The 19690-nt window shown below is 43.9% G+C and overlaps 1 protein-coding gene across 1 annotated transcript in view; it reads right to left on the bottom strand.

Moving 5' to 3' along the window:
* The window catches only part of LOC115159851 (rho guanine nucleotide exchange factor 28), a 121787-nt gene that overhangs the window by 33335 nt on the left and 68762 nt on the right, over positions 1 to 19690 (bottom strand). Inside the window, exons 13-20 of the mRNA XM_029709915.1 lie at positions 15380 to 15503; positions 10089 to 10131; positions 9148 to 9249; positions 7955 to 8078; positions 4793 to 4970; positions 4382 to 4437; positions 4129 to 4189; positions 3717 to 3855 (exon numbers count right to left, since the gene is read on the bottom strand). Of these exons, the coding sequence (XP_029565775.1) occupies positions 3717 to 3855; positions 4129 to 4189; positions 4382 to 4437; positions 4793 to 4970; positions 7955 to 8078; positions 9148 to 9249; positions 10089 to 10131; positions 15380 to 15503 (827 nt within the window). The remainder of the gene's footprint in view (positions 1 to 3716; positions 3856 to 4128; positions 4190 to 4381; positions 4438 to 4792; positions 4971 to 7954; positions 8079 to 9147; positions 9250 to 10088; positions 10132 to 15379; positions 15504 to 19690) is intronic.

Raw genomic sequence — 19690 nt, forward strand, 5'->3', positions numbered from 1 at the left:
GCAAAGCTCCACAGCGGAGATTGGAGTATCTGTCCATAGGACTACTTTAGCTGTACACTCCACAGAGCTGGGCTTTACGGAAGAGTGGCAAAAAAAGCCATTGCTTAAAGAAGAAAATAAGCAAACAAGCTTGGCGTTCACCAAAAGGCATGTGGGAGACTCCCCAAACACATGGAAGAAGGGGTACTCTGGTCAGATGAGACTAAAATTGAGCTTTTTGGTCATCAAGGAAAACGCTATGTCTGGCGCTAACCCAACACCTCTCATCACCCCGAGAACAGCATCCCCACAGTGAAGCATGATGGTGGCAGCATCATGATGTGGGGATGTTTTTCATCGGCAGGGACTGGGAAACTGGTCAGAATTGAAGGAATGATGGATGGCCCTAAATACAGGGAAATTCTTGAGGGAAACCTGTTTCAGTCTTCCAGAGATTTGAGACTGGGACGGAGGTTCACCTTGAGTGGTTTAAGGGGAAAGATTTAAATGTCTTGGAATGGCCTAGTCAAAGCCCAGACCTCAATCCAATTGAGAATCTGTGGTATGACTTAAAGATTGCTGTACACCAGCGGAACCCATCCAACTTGAAGGAGCTGGAGCAGTTTTGCCTTGAAGAATGGGCAAAAATCCCAGTGGCTAGATGTGCCAAGCTTATAGAGACATACCCCAAGAGACTTGCAGCTGTAATTGCTGCAAAAGGTGGCTCTACAAAGTATTGCATTTGGGGGGGATGAATAGTTATGCACGCTCAAGTTCTGTTTTGTCTTATTTCTTCTTTGTTTTACCCAAAAAATATGTTGCATCTTCAAAGTCGTAGGCATGTTGTGTAAATCAAATAATACAAAATCCCTATCAAAAAATAATTTTAATTCCAGGTTGTACGGCAACAAAATAGGAAAAATGTTAAGGGGGATATGGACACCCCTTCAAATGAGTGGATTCGGCTATTTCAGCCACACCTGTTTCTGATAGGTGTATAGAATCGAGCACACAGCCATGCAATCTCCATAGAGAAACATTGGCAGTAGAATGGCCTTACTGAAGAGCTCAGTGACTTTCAATGTGGCACCGTCATAGGATGCCACCTCTCCAACAAGTCAGTTTGCCAAATTTCTTCCCTGCTAGAGCTGCCCCGGTCAACTGTAAGTGCTGTTATTGTGAAGTGGAAACGTCTAGGAGCAACAACGGCTCAGCCGAGAAGTGGTAGGCCACACAAGCTCACAGAAATGGACGGCCGAGTGCTGAAGCGTGCAAAAATTGTCTGTCCTTGGTTTGAACACTCACTACCAAGTTCCAAACTGCCTCTGGAAGCAACGTCAGCACAATAACTGTTCATTGGGAGCTTCATGAAATGGGTTTCCATGGCCAAGCAGCCACACACAAGCCTACGATCACCATGCGCAATGCCAAGCGTTGGCTGGAGTGGTGTGAGGCTCACTGCCATTGGACACTGGAGCAGTGGAAGCGCGTTCTCTGGAGTGATGAATCACACTTCATCATCTGGCAGTCCGATGGACGAATCTGGGTTTGGCGGATTCCAGGAGAACGCTACCTACCTTTGTGACAACAGTTTGGGGAAGGCCCTTTCCTGTTTCAGCATGACAATGCCCCCGTGCACAAAGCCAGGTCCATACAGAAATGGTTTATCGAGATCGGTGTGGAAGTGCTTGACTGGCCTGCACAGAGCCCTGACCTCAACCCCATCGAACACCTTTGGGATGAATTGGAACACCGACGGCAAGCCAGGCCTAATCGCCCAACATCAGTGCCCGACCACACTAATGCTCACTAGTCCCTGCAGCAATGTTCCAACATCTAGTGGAAAGCCTTCCCAGAAGACTGTAGGCTGTTATAGCAGAAATGGGGGGACCAACTCCATATTAATGCCCATGATTTTGGAATGAGATGTTCGACGAGCACGTGTCCACATACTTTTGGTCATGTAGTGTATCACAGATGAGACAAAGATGTTCACCTGCCCCTTTAAGGGCAGGAGGTTACCATGGTAGCATGACTAGTCACATTTGTGCCTGTGAGATTGAGTCTGACTAGTAGCATCATTGTTTTCTCTTCCCTAACAGTTGAAACTCAAACATTGAAAAACAAACTAGCTTGTGAACAAAACAATGTAAATATCCAAGAAACACAAGAACAAAGTCTCACTTTCCTTTCAAGTAAATTAGACCAACTTTTATGCCTGTGCACAGTGCTTCTAAAAATTAATCTTTCACAGCTCTTCACGTACGCACAGCCCCCAGCCAGGCAGTGTTGCAGTGCGAGGTGAAATAGGCTATATAGGATTCATAGTTCTTTGACTCTTTAATTTACCAGCTATGAAACAAAACGGCAGAAATACTTTGAAAACAGTTACTGCAGTATTTATTTTACTATAAATGTGATCATACTCAACTATTTGTATTCACAAAATTGTGAGTGAAATGTTCGCACTGTGGAGCCCTGACCACCTGCCAACGTGGCTGGGGAAATGGACATCTTAACCACCCGCCAACGTGGCTGGGGAAATGGACATCTTAACCACCTGCGAACGTGGCTGGGGAAATGGACATCTTAACCACCCGCCAACGTGGCTGGGGAAATAGACATCTTAACCACCTGCCAACGTGGCTGGGGAAATGGACATCTTAACCACCTGCCAACGTGGCTGGGGAAATGGACATCTTAACCACCCGCCAACGTGGCTGGTGAAATAGACATCTTAACCACCCGCCAACGTGGCTGGGGAAATGGACATCTTAACCACCCGCCAACGTGGCTGGGGAAATTGACATCTTAACCACCTGCCAACGTGGCTGGGGAAATGGACATCTTAACCACCCGCCAACGTGGCTGGGGAAATAGACATCTTAACCACCTGCCAACGTGGCTGGGGAAATAGACATCTTAACCACCTGCCAACGTGGCTGGGGAAATGGACATCTTAACCACCCGCCAACGTGGCTGGGGAAATGGACATCTTAACCACCTGCCAACGTGGCTGGGGAAATGGACATCTTAACCACCTGCCAACGTGGCTGGGGAAATGGACATCTTAACCACCTGCCAACGTGGCTGGGGAAATAGACATCTTACACGCCAGTGCCAAAATCTACCCGCATGTGGCAGGTGGCGGGTGTTCATTTTAGGCCCTGGATACATATTTCCCACAGATCACACAGACCCACAAATCAAACATTGATAAACTCCCATATCTGTTAGGCGAAATACTGCAGGTCGCAATCACAGCAGCACAAACAACACCGTAAATAACAACAATATTGATCCCCTACTATTCATACTACAACTATTTGCACATTGCTAAAACACTGTACATAGCTGATAATATAACACTTGAAATGTCTTTATCTTTTTGAAACCTTTTTAAATGCAATATTTACTGTTAAAAATATTTCACTTACTTTGGCAATGTAAACATGTTTCCCATGTTTCCCACACACCCGTAGGGACAGCCGGTGGAATGACAAACCAGAATAATAACATTGCATTCATTATTGTCCTCATTCATTTCTTACTGTATGGTCCTGTTAATTGTTATTACTAATTGAGTATTATTATTTTTCCTATTATTATCTATCTGCGTCATCAATGATTTGATATGTGTCTATATGTTTGCTTTGGCAATGTATGTAATTGTATAAAGCCTTTTGAATTTATTTGAGAGAGAGAGATAGATCGAGAGAGAGAGATGCTGAGCTGACCTGTCTGTGGCAGAAGGGACACTCTTGGAGAGGGGGTTGGGGAGGGAGGCTGTTTCCCTCTTGTCCCTCTGGCTCATCATAGGTAGAGAGGCTGAGGTGGAGATCGGACATGGAGAGGGACTGTCTCGCACTGTGAAGTCTGGATGAGGGAGGGGTGGAGAGGAGAGGAGAGGAGAGGAGAGGAGAGGAGAGGAGAGGAGATGAAAGTAGAGGAAAGTAGAGGAAAGTAGAGGAAAGTAGAGGAAAGTAGAGGAAAGTAGAGAGAGGAAGTAGAGGAGAGAGAGGAGAAGAGAGGAGAGGAGAAGAGAGAGGAATGTTATTGTTTCAGGATTCCTTCCTCTGACTGCTTCCCGGGATGACAACAACAAGCCATGACATCAATGACCTTTGGACTGTGTGATGTAAAACTCACTCTGTGGGAGGGATGCTGTTCGGTTCTTCACCATAGTAACTGCATACTTATCCTGAAGTTTCTGTAGTTTTAAAACAAAAAGGAGTCTATTAGGACAACCGAGAATTAAACATTCCAACTAGATATCTTCGTTCAACAAAGAGAGATGAGTAGATGTGTCACTGGACTAGTTTACCATTAACACACCCCAATGTTTATGCGTGTGGTTGTGGGGCAGAGTTTCTCACAAACACATACACAGGCTGGAACTCACCTTTAGACATGGGGGAGCAGAGTCCTTACAACCCTTATGGACCATGACTGTACAACCTGAGGGAGAGAGGGATATTTCCACATATAGAGATATCAACCACCAGGATGGAAATAGAATAACTACATGAATGAATGAATTGGAATTCTGATATCTTCCCCTAAAATGTAGATCTTTGCAATTATAAACTATTTGGTCTCTATGTTGAATGCAAAGAAAGCCTATGAATACATATACACTTTATTTATCTTGAGATATGTCTTGCTACATTTCCAATAAATATATCTGATGTTTTTTATTCTCTGTGACAGAGTTGCAGATCACTGAGATATCTTGTATGTTTATAGCATTGCGGGACACATTGATTGATTTGACTGATACATGACTAATGAGTAAACGGTGCTGATTACTTACAGGAGCAGTGCAGAAGGTCCTTGCCAGTAGCAGGTTTGTCACAGACCAGACAGACGGTGGGACCAGCACAGGAACCCGTGGAGAAACGATGTCCATTCTGCTGTTTGTCCTTGTCTTTCCCTTCCTTCTCTCTCTCCTTCTCCTTCCCCTTCTCTCTCTCCTTCTCCTTCCCCTTTCCCTTGGAGAACCAGGGTAGATTCCCAGGGGTGAACATCAGAGGCATGGATAGGCTAGTTAACACACACCCTTATACTGTAACTACTTCCAAACCCTTTCAGAAACAATCCGTCAAAGCATAGAAAACACTGACTGCCTTAAGCACTATCAGTCAGGTTACTGATACTGTGGTCTGGCTAGCCTATAAGTAACCACACGTACACTGACTCCAATTGAATCAGTTACATGTGAATGATCCAAGCCTTATTTCCGCCCATTTTAAAGTCCACTGTGACGGAAATGGGGGGGGGTTTCCACATGCTGATCCCCAACAAAGGAAAGAACCTACAGTGTTTTAATGGTGTTTTGGGTCAATGTTATTTCCCCAAACATTTCCTGCTCTTTGTCATCATTTGAAGAACAGACCCTGAGGTGAATACTAAGGAGAACAGTTGGGAAGATAACAATAATAATATAATAATAATAATACATGCTATTTATATAGCACTTTTCAAGGATGCAAATTCTCATCATAATGGGCTTTTGTATCAGATAATTAAGTGATAATAGCAGCATGATAACTGACACTCAATGGCATCAGTTTTACGGCACTTTCTGGGTGTGTCACGCAGTCCTCACAGCTGTAGACTAAATTAGGTCTAGACTGAGGTGTAGATTATATTAGGTCTAGACTGAGGTGTAGATTATATTAGGTCTAGACTGAGGTGTAGATTATATTAGGTCTAGACTGAGGTGTAGATTATATTAGGTCTAGACTGAGGTGTAGATTATATTAGGTCTAGACTGAGGTGTAGATTATATTAGGTCTAGACTGAGGTGTAGATTATATTAGGTCTAAACTGAGGTGTAGATTATATTAGGTCTAGACTGAGGTGTAGATTATATTAGGTCTAGACTGAGGTGTAGATTATATTAGGTCTAGACTGAGGTGTAGATTATATTAGGTCTAGACTGAGGTGTAGATTATATTAGGTCTAGACTGAGGTGTAGATTAAATTAGGTCTAGACTGAGGTGTAGATTATATTAGGTCTAAACTGAGGTGTAGATTATATTAGGTCTAGACTGAGGTGTAGATTATATTAGGTCTAGACTGAGGTGTAGATTATATTAGGTCTAGACTGAGGTGTAGATTATATTAGGTCTAGACTGAGGTGTAGATTATATTAGGTCTAGACTGAGGTGTAGATTATATTAGGTCTAGACTGAGGTGTAGATTATATTAGGTCTAAACTGAGGTGTAGATTATATTAGGTCTAGACTGAGGTGTAGATTATATTAGGTCTAGACTGAGGTGTAGATTATATTAGGTCTAGACTGAGGTGTAGATTATATTAGGTCTAGACTGAGGTGTAGATTAAATTAGGTCTAGACTGAGGTGTAGATTAAATTAGGTCTAGACTGAGGTATAGATTACATGTGACTCAGTCAGTGTGTACACTGTCTGTAATTACATTATCTGACAGGCCTACAGTGGCTTGCGAAAGTATTCCCCACCTTAACATTTTTCCTATTTTGTTGCCTTACAACCTGTAATTAAAATGGATTTTTGTGAAACAAACAATAAATAAGACAAAAAAACTGAAAACTTGAGCGTGCATAACTATTCACCCCCCCAAAGTCAATACTTTGTAGAGCCACCTTTTGCAGAAATTACCGCTGCAAGACTCTTGGGGTATGTCTCTATAAACTTGGCACATCTAGCCACTGGGATTTTTGCCCATTCTTCAAGGCAAAACTCCTCCAGCTCCTTCAAGTTGGATGGGTTACGCTGGTGTACAGCAATCTTTAAGTCATACCACAGATTCTCAATTGGATTGAGGTCTGGGCTTTGACTAGGCCATTCCAAGACATTTAAATGTTTCCTCTTAAACCACTCGAGTGTTGCTTTAGCAGTATGCTTAGGGTCATTGTCCTGCTGGAAGGTGAACCTCCGTCCCTGTCTCAAATCTCTGGAAGACTGAAACAGGTTTCCCTCAAGACTATATTTAGGGCCATCCCCACTGCATGATGCTGCCACCACCATGCTTCACTGTGGGGATAGTGTTCTCGGGGTGATGAGAGGTGTTGGGTTTGCGCCAGACATAGCATTTTCCTTGATGGCCAAGAAGCTCAATTTTAGTCTCATCTGACCAGAGTACCCCTTCTTCCATATGTTTGGGGAGTCTCCCACATGCCTTTTGGCGAACACCAAACGTGTTTGCTTATTTTATTCTTTAAGCAAAGTTTTTTTTCCACTCTTCCATAAAGCCCAGCTCTGTGGAGTGTACGGCTTAAAGTGGTCCTATGGACAGATACTCCAATCTCCGATGTGGAGCTTTGCAGCTCCTTCAGGGTTGTCTTTGGTCTCTTTGTTGCCTCTCTGATGAATGACCTCCTTGCATTCATGGAGGGTGGGTTTTGGTGGGTGGCCATCTCTTGGCAGGTTTGTTGTGGTGCCATATTCTTTCCATTTTTAATAATGGCTTTAATGGTGCTCTGTGGGATGTTCAAAGTTTGGATATTTTTTTATAACCCAACCCTGATTTGTACTTATTCACAACTTTGTCCCTGACCTGTTTGGAGAGCTCCTTAGTCTTCATGGTGCCACTTGCTTGGTGGTGCCCCTTGCTTAGTGGTGTTGCAGACTTTGGGGCCTTTAAGAACAGGTGTATATGTACTGAGATCATGTGACAGATCATGTGACACTTAGATTGCACACAGGTGGACTTTATTCAACTAATTATGTGACTTCTGAAGGTAATTGGTTGCATCAGATCTTATTTAGGGGCTTCATAGCAAAGGGGTGAATACATATGCACGCACCACTTTTCCTTTTTTTTTTGTTTAATTTTTTGAAACAAGTAATTTTTTCCATTTCACTTCCCCAATTTGGACTATTTTGTGTATGTCCATTACATGAAATCCAAATAAAAATCCATTTAAATTACAGGTTGTAATGCAACAAAATAGGATACTTTTGCAAGGCACTGTATATAGTGTCTCACCTTGTTCTTGTTGCGAGTGGTGGACATCCTGCTCTTGAGGAAGCTGAAGGTACGAATCACTTTGTATTTCTCTGACTCCACCTTGGAGGGGATGTTGTACTTGTCCCACTCCTCCTCTTCAATTCTGTTCAGAAACAATTGGGTTAGCGTCATAGACTTGTAGGTTTAGAAAAGTAAAATCCTCATCAAACGTGACAAATGTTGTATAAACTGTATAAACTAGAGTCCTGTTTGCTGATCTATTTTTCTTTCTGCCTGGTGATCTTTGCTGACCAACAGCAAATGAAATATTACATATAGTCCTTACTAATAGTAGTACCGTGACTGTCATCCTTTTCATCAACAAGGAAACAAAATGGTAGAAAACACAGCACACAACTTATGAAAGCATACTAGTAATGCTACTAATACTAGCAATACAAATAATTTTGATAATACTAATAATAATGATAATACTAATAATAATACTAATAATAATAGTACTAATAATACTAGTAATACTAATAATACCAGTAAACATGGTATTTGGTTAGTAGGTCAATCGGTCAGTGACTGTCATACCAGGCTGGATCAAGTATACAGCTAGAACACATGCAACACAAAGCCATAGATGTTTACTACAGAATCAATACAAAAACAAGTCAGGTCCAATAGAATCTTCTGTGTGATTCCAGATAATGGGAGGATAGGCCACGTATACCTGAGAGGTCAAAGTTCAATGAAAGATCAATGTGAGTTAATAATGGGTTACACAGTAGTAGTTAGAGACACGTGCAGCACACGTGCGCTAATCAATCATGGTTAATTAATTTACATCAACAACATACAAGTGTAATCTCTGAAAGTTATTGGTGATGCCATGCTAGGCAGAGTGCATTGTGGGCACAAATGTAGAGGTTAGATGTCAGGATGCACACAGGGGACCTCTAGGGTTAAAAGGGTTGGCATGAAGAGGTTACACTGAGGCTGGAGCTAGGGGGCTAGAGGGCTAGCTTCCAGATCAGGGGAGTTACTATAGGGTTAATATCTAGAGGGCCGGCATCCAGATCAGCGAATTTACTGTAGGGTTAATGGCTAGAGGTCTCGCTTCCAGATCAGGGGAGTTACTATAGGGTTAGAGGCTATTGGGCTATCTGCCCAGTGGAAAGGAAGGGCCAGGGCTGCCAGCCCAGAAGGGGGCGATGCCCACGTACTCTTTGAGGAACTCTGAGAGGGTGAGGTGTTGAAGGGACTCTGCCAGCTCAACGCTGCCCTCGTCGTCTGCAGACTGGGCACGCTTACGAAACCTTAACTCCCTAGGGACACATTACACACACACACACATTACACACACAGCTCTGATACATACAGTACATAAACACACACACACTCACACGAACAAGCACACGCACACTCACACACACACAGCTCTGACATACACTAACACACACACAGGTCTGGTACACACTGACATACTCTAGAGGGAGCTATAGAGCTTTGACTGACTATGTGTTCAGGACATTTCAACAGATGAATGGAGGAAGAGGACAAAGGCAGTTGGCATGGTTCCTGGAAGCATCTCATCCCAATGAAGGACATAGTGAACAGGAAGTAAAGAGGTTCCCTTTTCCTAGTCTGTCTCTCTTGTGTTGGAGCTATTCATTGAAAGGATACTATACAGTAAATCTTTTTACACTCACGGTGTCACAAAGTTACAGAGCATTAGCCTGACTTCATCTGAGGACAGGCCCTGTATTTTAAAATTGCTCTGGACAAAATGTTCATTGACAAATAAACATTTTCTGAGCACAGTGGGCTTACAGTTTAGTCTACAACAACACTTTGGTTACTAATAAAGGGGCTTAAAGCTTTTGTAATATATATGCGTCACCTCACCACCTGTGAAACAGGGTTAAAACAATGCTGCAAGCCTTGGCATGGTAACAGACAAGCCTGGAGTTAAACAAACAAAACACGGTCTTGATATAAAGAGAACCAGGAACTCCACAACAGCGAGAGAGCCCTTGGTCGCCCAGCAACCAACCAAGAAGTCATTGTGAGGGCTGGAGAGCCTGGGAATTAGGGGGAAACTGTATGAAACTGTAAGAATGTCAAACACACTTTAGACAGACACGTTAGGTCAGTGGATACATACCTTTTTTCGAGAGGCTGCTCTGATAGACTGAATGTTCTCTGTTCTGTGGAGGACAAGACAGCTGAAACATGAACCCTCTGTGTGAAAGTAAACAGCGTGAGCAACATTATCTATGAAAACCAATCAACACAATCAAGTCAGATCAGATATAGATTTGCAGATCCCCCCCTCAGCCCAGGGTGTCTTCGATGATGTCATCATGGAATGCTGCAATGCTGAGGTTGCACTGTGATTGGGCAGTGTAGCCAAACCAGACAATGCACTTACCTAAGCCCATACCCTCACATATACACTGACATATGACATATGATACGTATGACTTATATATGACACTTTCACACTCACCACATATGCTGCTGCTACTGTCTATTATCTATCCTGCTAGATCAATTACCTCGTACCCCTGCACATCGACTGCTGCTACTGTCTATTATCTATCCTGCTAGATCAATTACCTCGTACCCCTGCACATCGACTGCTGCTACTGTCTATTATCTATCCTGCTAGATCAATTACCTCGTACCCCTGCACATCGACTGCTGCTACTGTCTATTATCTATCCTGCTAGATCAATTACCTCGTACCCCTGCACATCGACTGCTGCTACTGTCTATTATCTATCCTGCTAGATCAATTACCTCGTACCCCTGCACATCGACTGCTGCTACTGTCTATCATCTATCCTGCTAGATCAATTACCTCGTACCCCTGCACATCGACTGCTGCTACTGTCTATCATCTATCCTGCTAGATCAATTACCTCGTACCCCTGCACATCGACTGCTGCTACTGTCTATCATCTATCCTGCTAGATCAATTACCTCGTACCCCTGCACATCGACTGCTACTACTGTCTATTATCTATCCTGCTAGATCAATTACCTCGTACCCCTGCACATCGACTGCTGCTACTGTCTATTATCTATCCTGCTAGATCAATTACCTGGTACCCCTGCACATCGACTGCTGCTACTGTCTATTATCTATCCTGCTAGATCAATTACCTGGTACTCCTGCACATCGACTGCTGCTACTGTCTATTATCTATCCTGCTAGATCAATTACCTCGTACCCCTGCACATCGACTGCTGCTACTGTCTATTATCTATCCTGCTAGATCAATTACCTCGTACGCCTGCACATCGACTGCTGCTACTGTCTATCATCTATCCTGCTAGATCAATTACCTCGTACCCCTGCACATCGACTGCTGCTACTGTCTATCATCTATCCTGCTAGATCAATTACCTCGTACCCCTGCACATCGACTGCTGCTACTGTCTATTATCTATCCTGCTAGATCAATTACCTCGTACCCCTGCACATCGACTGCTGCTACTGTCTATTATCTATCCTGCTAGATCAATTACCTCGTACCCCTGCACATCGACTGCTGCTACTGTCTATTATCTATCCTGCTAGATCAATTACCTGGTACCCCTGCACATCGACTGCTGCTACTGTCTATTATCTATCCTGCTAGATCAATTACCTGGTACTCCTGCACATCGACTGCTGCTACTGTCTATTATCTATCCTGCTAGATCAATTGGCGGCAGCGTAGCCTAGTAGTTAGAGCGTTGGACTAGTAACCAAAAGGTTGCAAGATCAAATCCCTGAGCTGAAAAGGTACAAATCTGTCATTCTGCCCCTGAACAAGGCAGTTAACCCACTGTTTGTAGGCCGTCATTGTAAATGAGAATTTGTTCTTAACTGACTTGCCTAGTTAAATGAAGTTAAAATAAATGTAAAAAATGACCTGGTACCCCTGCACATCGACTGCTGGTTCTCCCTGCATGGGTTATAAACCTTCATGGTTTTGAGTGCGAGTACTTTTTGAACTCTATTGATATTTTCTCTCCACGCACAGTCCGTCTTTCATTCTAGCTTGAGCGCAAACCCTCATACTGGCTTTCTACTCCCTGTATATAGCCATGTTCATTTCTACTCCCTGTATATAGCCATGTTCATTTCTACTCCCTGTATATAGCCATGTTAATTTCTACTCCCTGTATATAGCCATGTTAATTTCTACTCCCTGTATATAGCCATGATAATTTCTACTCCCTGTATGTAGCCATGTTCATTTTTACTCCCTGTTTATAGCCATGTTCATTTCTACTTCCTGTCATTTCTATTCCCTGTATATAGCCATGTTAGCATGTGACAAATACAATTTTATTAGATTTTTGACATACAAGCACACTTACATACACATGTACCTGCACGTTGGACACACACAGTAGCCACATGCCTGCCAGGCCTGGTGTTAGCACAGTGTGAGTTTTGGAAGTTAGAGGCTCTAAGGCAAGCTATACAGTTGTGAACAAAAGTTTTGAGAATGACACAAATATTAATTTCCACAAAGTTTGCTGCTTCAGTGTCTTTAGATATTTTTGTCAAATGTTACTATGGAATACTGAAGTATAATTACAAGCATTTCATAAGTGTCAAAGGCTTTTATTGACAATTACATGAAGTTGATGCAAAGAGTCAATATTTGCAGTGTTGACCCTTCTTTTTCAAGACCTCTGCAATCCGCCCTGGCATGCTGTCAATTAACTTCTGGGCCACATCCTGACTGATGGCAGCCCATTCTTGCATAATCAACGCTTGGAGTTTGTCAGAATTTGTGGGTTTTTGTTTGTCCACCCGCCTCTTGAGGATTGACCCACAAGTACTCAATGGGATTAAGGTCTGGGGAGTTTCCTGGCCATGAACCCAAAATATCGATGTTTGTTCCCCGAGCCACTTAGTTATCACTTTTGCCTTATGGCAAGGTGCTTCATCATGCTGGAAAAGGCATTGTTCGTCACCAAACTGTTCCTGGATGGTTGGGAGAAGTTGCTCTCGGAGGATATGTTGGTACCATTCTTTATTCATGGCTGTGTTCTTAGGCAAAATTGTGAGTGAGCCGACTCCCTTGGCTGAGAAGCAACCCCGCACATGAATGGTCTCAGAATGCTTTACTGTTGGCCTGACACAGGACTGATGGTGGCGCTCACCTTGTCTTCTCCGGACAAGATTTTTTTCCGGATGCCCCAAACAATCGGAAAGGGGATTCATCAGAGAAAAAGTCCTCAGCCGTCCAATCCCTGTACCTTTTGCAGAATATCAGTCTGTCCCTGATGTTTTTCCTGGAGAAAAGTGGCTTCTTTGCTGCCCTTCTTGACACCAGGCCATCCTCCAAAAGTCTTCGCCTCACTGTGCGTGCAGATGCAATCACACCTGCCTGCTGCCATTTCTGAGCAAGCTCTGTACTGGTGGTGCCCCGATCCCGCAGCTGAATCAACTTTAAGAGGCGGTCCTGGCGCTTGCTGGACTTTCTTGGGCGCCCTGATGCCTTCTTCACAACAACTGAACCGCTCTCCTTGAAGTTCTTGATGACCCGATAAATGGTTGATTTAGGTGCAATCTTACTGGCAGCAATATCCTTGCCTGTGAAGCCCTTTTTGTGCAAAGCAATGATGACGGCATGTGTTTCCTTGCAGGTAACCATGGTTGACAGAGAAAGAACAATGATTCCAAGTACCACCCTCCTTTTGAAGCTTCCAGTCTGTTATTCGAACTCAATCAGCATGACAGAGTGATCTCCAGCCTTGTCCTTGTCAACACTCACACCTGTGTTAACGAGAGAATCACTGGCATGATGTCAGCTTGTCCTTTTGTGGTAGGGCTGAAATGCAGCGGAAATGTTCTTGGGGGATTCAGTTCATTTGCATGGCAAAGAGGGACCTTGCAATTCATTGCAATTCATCTGATCACTCTTCATAACATTCTGGAGTATATGCAAATTGCCATCATACAAACTGAGGAAGCAGACTTTGTGAAAATTAAAATTTGAGTCATTCTCAAAACTTTTGGCCATGACTTACTAGCAGGGTGGAGCACAGACAGAGATTTAGACAGAGAGATGGCCTGAAGGACAGATAGGCTGTAGCTCACACCATCTACAGGGCAAAGTGGACATAGCACTCACTAGACCATCCACAGGGCAGAGAGTGGACATAGCACTCACTAGACCACCTACAAGGCAGAGTGGACATAGCACTCACTAGACCATCTACAGGGCAGAGGGGACATAGCACTCACTAAGTTATCTACAGGGAAGAGTGGACATAGCACTCACTAGGTTATCTTCAGGGCAGAGTGGACATAGCACTCACTAGGTTATCTACAAGGCAGAGTGGACATAGCACTCACTAGACCATCTACAGGGCAGAGGGGACATAGCACTCACTAAGTTATCTACAGGGAAGAGTGGACATAGCACTCACTAGGTTATCTACAGGGCAGAGTGGACATAGCACTCACCAGGTTATCTACAGGGCAGAGTGGACATAGCACTCACTAGGTTATCTTCAGGGCAGAGTGGACAAAGCACTCACTAAGTTATCTACAGGGCAGAGTGGACATAGCACTCACTAGGTTATCTTCAGGGCAGAGTGGACATAGCACTCGCTAGACCACTCAGAGGAACAGAGGGAGGACGTGGATGTAATCAGAGCCATACATAGATAGATACAGTATATACGGCTTTGGATGTGACTATACAGTAAATGTACCTACACTATGGTATAGTCACATTGGTTACATGTTAGTTACCAACAGTAGCTGACTATCTACTGAAGTTGCTTCAGTTAGTTAATGACAACACAGAGAGCAGGTTAACTCAGCTACGTAAAGCACATTACATTTGACATTTTAGTCATTCAGCAGACGCTCTTATCCAGAGCCACTTACAGTTAGTGCATTCATCTTAAGATAGCTAGGTGGGAAAAGCTGGTACCACCATTGGGGTGCCAGGACAGAGAAGAGTTTGGACTGGGCTGAATGGGAGCTGCCCACCCGTAGGGGTGGGAGGGCCAAGAGACCAGAGGTCTGAGGAATGGAGTGCTCAGGTTGGGGTGTAGGGTTTGAGCATAGCCTGAAGGTAGGGAGGGGCCTACTGCTTACTGTACTACTCAAACTCCCATGACAAACCAAACAAGTGAAAACAGACAGACTAGCTCAAATAAGGTCAATCCAGGTCATATAAGCTGCGTTTACACAAGCAGTCCAATTCTGATCTTTTGACCATAATTGGGCAAAAGATCAGAATTGGGCTGCCTGTGTAAACACAGCCATGGAAGGACAGAACCAAAAATACAAAGATGAACAAGGACTATCAATATAATCATGTTCTCAGAGAAAACACTGTCAACTGTATTCCAATCAAAGTAATAAAGTTCTCAGTAATGGTTTCTCAATGGGTGGTTATTAACTGTATAAAAGGTCCCACAGACACTAACCTGGGCTGAGGTCAGAGGTCGCAGGCGTGGCTAAGGTTTTGCGGGAGAAGCGGGGGGGCAGCAGGCTGATCTTGGGGGAGGAGTAGGAGTAGGAGCGGTGTCTGATCCCCTGGTTGCCCATATCCTGGAACAATACAACAATACAACACTCAGGTCATACACCTGCTGTATAGCCGTTGAAGCCCTGATACATCTGTTGTACAATGGCCCTGATACAATGTCCCTGATACAATGTCCCTGATACATCTGTTGTACAATGGCCCTGATACAATGTCCCTGATACAATGTCCCTGATACAATGTCCCTGATACAATGTCCCTGATACAATGGCCCTGATACAATGTCCCTGATACATCTGTTGTACAATGGCCCTGATACAATGTCCCTGATACATCTGTTGTACAATGGCCCTGATACAATGTCCCTGATACAATGTCCCTGATACAATGTCCCTGATACAATGTCCCTGATACAATGTCCCTGATACATCTGTTGTACAATGTCCCTGATACAATGTCCCTGATACAATTGTCCCTGATACAATGTCCCTGATACAATGTCCTGATACATCTGTTGTACAATGTCCCTGATACAATGTCCTGATACATCTGTTGTACAATGTCCCTGATACAATGTCCCTGATACAATGTCCCTGATACAATGTCCCTGATACAATGTCCCTGATACATCTGTTGTACAATGTCCCTGATACAATGTCCCTGATACAATGTCCCTGATACAATGTCCCTGATGCCCTTCCAGACTCCCTCTGCCTACCCAAGGACGTCAGAGGACAAGAATCAGTTAACCACCTAACCGAGGAACTCAATTTAACCTTGCGCAATACCCTAGATGCAGTTGCACCCCTAAAAATTAAAAACATCTGTCATAAGAAACTAGCTCCCTGGTATACAGAAAATACACGAGCTCTGAAGCAAGCTTCCAGAAAATTGGAACGGAAATGGCGCCACACTAAACTGGAAGTCTTCCGACTAGCTTGGAAAGACAGTACCGTGCAGTATCGAAGAGCCCTCACTGCTGCACGATCATCCTATTTTTCCAACTTAATTGAGGAAAATAAGAACAATCCGAAATTTCTTTTTGACACTGTCGCAAAGCTAACTAAAAAGCAGCATTCGCAAATGGAGGATGGCTTTCACTTCAGCAGTAATAAATTTATGAACTTCTTTGAGGAAAAGATCATGATCATTAGAAAGCAAATTACGGACTCCTCTTTAAATCTGGGTATTCCTCCAGGGCTCCATTGTCCTGAGTCTGCACAACTCTGCCAAGACCTAGGATCAAGGGAGATACTAAAGTGTTTTAGTACTATATCTCTTGACATAATGATGAAAATAATCATGGCCTCCAAACCCTCAAGCTGCGTACTGGACCCTATTCCAACTAAACTACTGAAAGAGCTGCTTCCTGTGCTTGGCCCTCCTATGTTGAACATAATAAACGGATCTCTATCCACCGGATGTGTACCAAGCTCACTAAAAGTGGCAGTAATAAAGCCTCTCTTGAAAAAGCCGAATCTTGACCCAGAAATTATAAAAAACTATCGGCCTATATCGAATCTTCCATTCCTCTCAAAAATTTTAGAAAAAGTTGTTGCGCAACAACTCACTGCCTTCCTGAAGACAAACAATGTATACGAAACGCTTCAGTCTGGTTTTAGACCCCATCATAGCACTGAGACTGCACTTGTGAAGGTGGTAAATGACCTTTTAATGACGTCAGACCGAGGCTCTGCATCTGTCCTCATGCTCCTAGATCTTAGTGCCGCTTTTGATACCATCGATCACCACATTCTTTTGGAGAGATTGGAAACCCAAATTGGTCTACATGGACAAGTTCTGGCCTGGTTTAGATCTTATCTGTTGGAAAGATATCAGTTTGTCTCTGTGAATGGTTCGTCCTCTGACAAATCAATTGTAAATTTCGGTGTTCCTCAAGGTTCCGTTCTAGGACCACTATTGTTTTCACTATATATTTTACCTCTTGGGGATGTCATTCGAAAACATAATGTTAAATTCCACTGCTATGCGGACGACACACAGCTGTACATTTCAATGAAACATGGTGAAGCCCCAAAATTGCCCTCGCTAGAAGCCTGTGTTTCAGACATAAGGAAGTGGATGGCTGCAAATTTTCTACTTTTAAACTCGGACAAAACAGAGATGCTTGTCCTAGGTCCCAAGAAACAAAGCGATCTTCTGTTGAATCTGACAATTAATCTGGATGGTTGTACAGTCGTCTCAAATAAAACTGTGAAGGACCTCGGCGTTACTCTGGACCCTGATCTCTCTTTTGAAGAACATATCAAGACTGCTTCAAGGACAGCTTTTTTCCATCTACGTAACATTGCAAAAATCAGAAACTTTCTGTCCAAAAATGACGCAGAAAAATTAATCCATGCTTTTGTTACTTCTAGGCTCGACTACTGCAATGCTCTACTTTCCGGCTACCCGGATAAAGCACTAAACAAACTTCAGTTAGTGCTAAATACGGCTGCTAGAATCCTGACTAGAACCAAAAAATTTGATCATATTACTCCAGTGCTAGCCTCCCTACACTGGCTTCCTGTTAAGGCAAGGGCTGATTTCAAGGTTTTACTGCTAACCTACAAAGCATTACATGGGCTTGCTCCTACCTATCTTTCCGATTTGGTCCTGCCGTACATACCTACACGTACGCTACGGTCACAAGATGCAGGCCTCCTAATTGTCCCTAGAATTTCTAAGCAAACGGCTGGAGGTAGGGCTTTCTCCTATAGAGCTCCATTTTTATGGAATGGTCTGCCTACCCATGTGAGAGACGCAGACTCAGTCTCAACCTTTAAGTCTTTACTGAAGACTTATCTCTTCAGTAGGTCCTATGATTAAGTATAGTCTGGCCCAGGAGTGTGAAGGTGAACGGAAAGGCTGGAGCAACGAACCGCCCTTGCTGTCTCTGCCTTGTCGGTTCCCCTCTTCCCACTGGGATTCTCTGCCTCTAACCCTTTTACAGGGGCTGAGTCACTGACTTACTGGTGTTCTTCCATGCCGTCCATGGGAGGGGTGCGTCACTTGAGTAGGTTGAGCCACTGACGTGGTCTTCCTGTCTGGGTTGGCGCCCCCCCCTTGGGTTGTGCCGTGGCGGAGATCTTTGTGGGCTATACTCGGCCTTGTCTTCGGACGGTAAGTTGGTGGTTGTAGATATCCCTCTAGTGGTGTGGGGGCTGTGCTTTGGCAGAGTGGGTGGGGTTATATCCTGCCTGTTTGGCCCTGTCCGGGGGTATCATCGGATGGGGCCACAGTGTCTTCTGATCCCTCCTGTCTCAGCCTCCAGTATTTATGCTGCAGTAGTTTATGTGTCGGGGGGCTAGGGTCAGTCTGTTACATCCGGAGTATTCTCTTGTCTTATCCGGTGTCCTGTGTGAATGTAAATATGCTCTCTCTAATTCTCTCTTTCTCTCTTTCTTTCTTTCTCTCGGAGGACCTGAGCCCTAGGACCATGCCTCAGGACTACCTGGCATGATGACTCCTTGCTGTCCCCAGTCCACCTGGCCATGCTGCTGCTCCAGTTTCAACTGTTCTGCCTGCGGCTACGGAACCCTGACCTGTTCACCGGACGTGCTTGTTGCACCCTCGACAATTACTATGATTATTATTATTTGACCATGCTGGTCATTTACGAACATTTTAACATCTTGACCATGTTCTGTTATAATATCCACCCGGCACAGCCAGAAGAGGACTGGCCACCCCTCATAGCCTGGTTCCTCTCTAGGTTTCTTCCTAGGTTTTTGGCCTTTCTCAGGAGTTTTTCCTAGGGAGTTTTTTCCAGCCACCGTGCTTCTTTCACATGCATTGCTTGCTGTTTTGGGTTTTAGGCTGGGTTTCTGTACAGCACTTTGAGATTTCAGCTGATGTACGAAGGGCTATATAAATAAATTTGATTTGATTTGATTTGATTTTGATTTGATACATCTGTTGTACAATGTCCCTGATACAATGTCCCTGATACAATGTCCCTGATACAATGTCCCTGATACAATGGCCCTGATACATCTGTTGTACAATGTCCCTGATACAATGGCCCTGATACAATGGCCCTGATACAATGTCCTGATACATCTGTTGTACAATGTCCCTGATACAATGTCCCTGATACAATGTCCCTGATACAATGGCCCTGATACAATGTCCCTGATACATCTGTTGTACAATGTCCCTGATACAATGTCCCTGATACAATGTCCCTGATACAATGTCCCTGATACAATGTCCCTGATACATCTGTTGTACAATGTCCCTGATACAATGT

This window comes from Salmo trutta, chromosome 23, assembly GCF_901001165.1.
Source record: "Salmo trutta chromosome 23, fSalTru1.1, whole genome shotgun sequence".
NCBI classification, from domain to species: Eukaryota; Metazoa; Chordata; class Actinopteri; order Salmoniformes; family Salmonidae; genus Salmo; species Salmo trutta.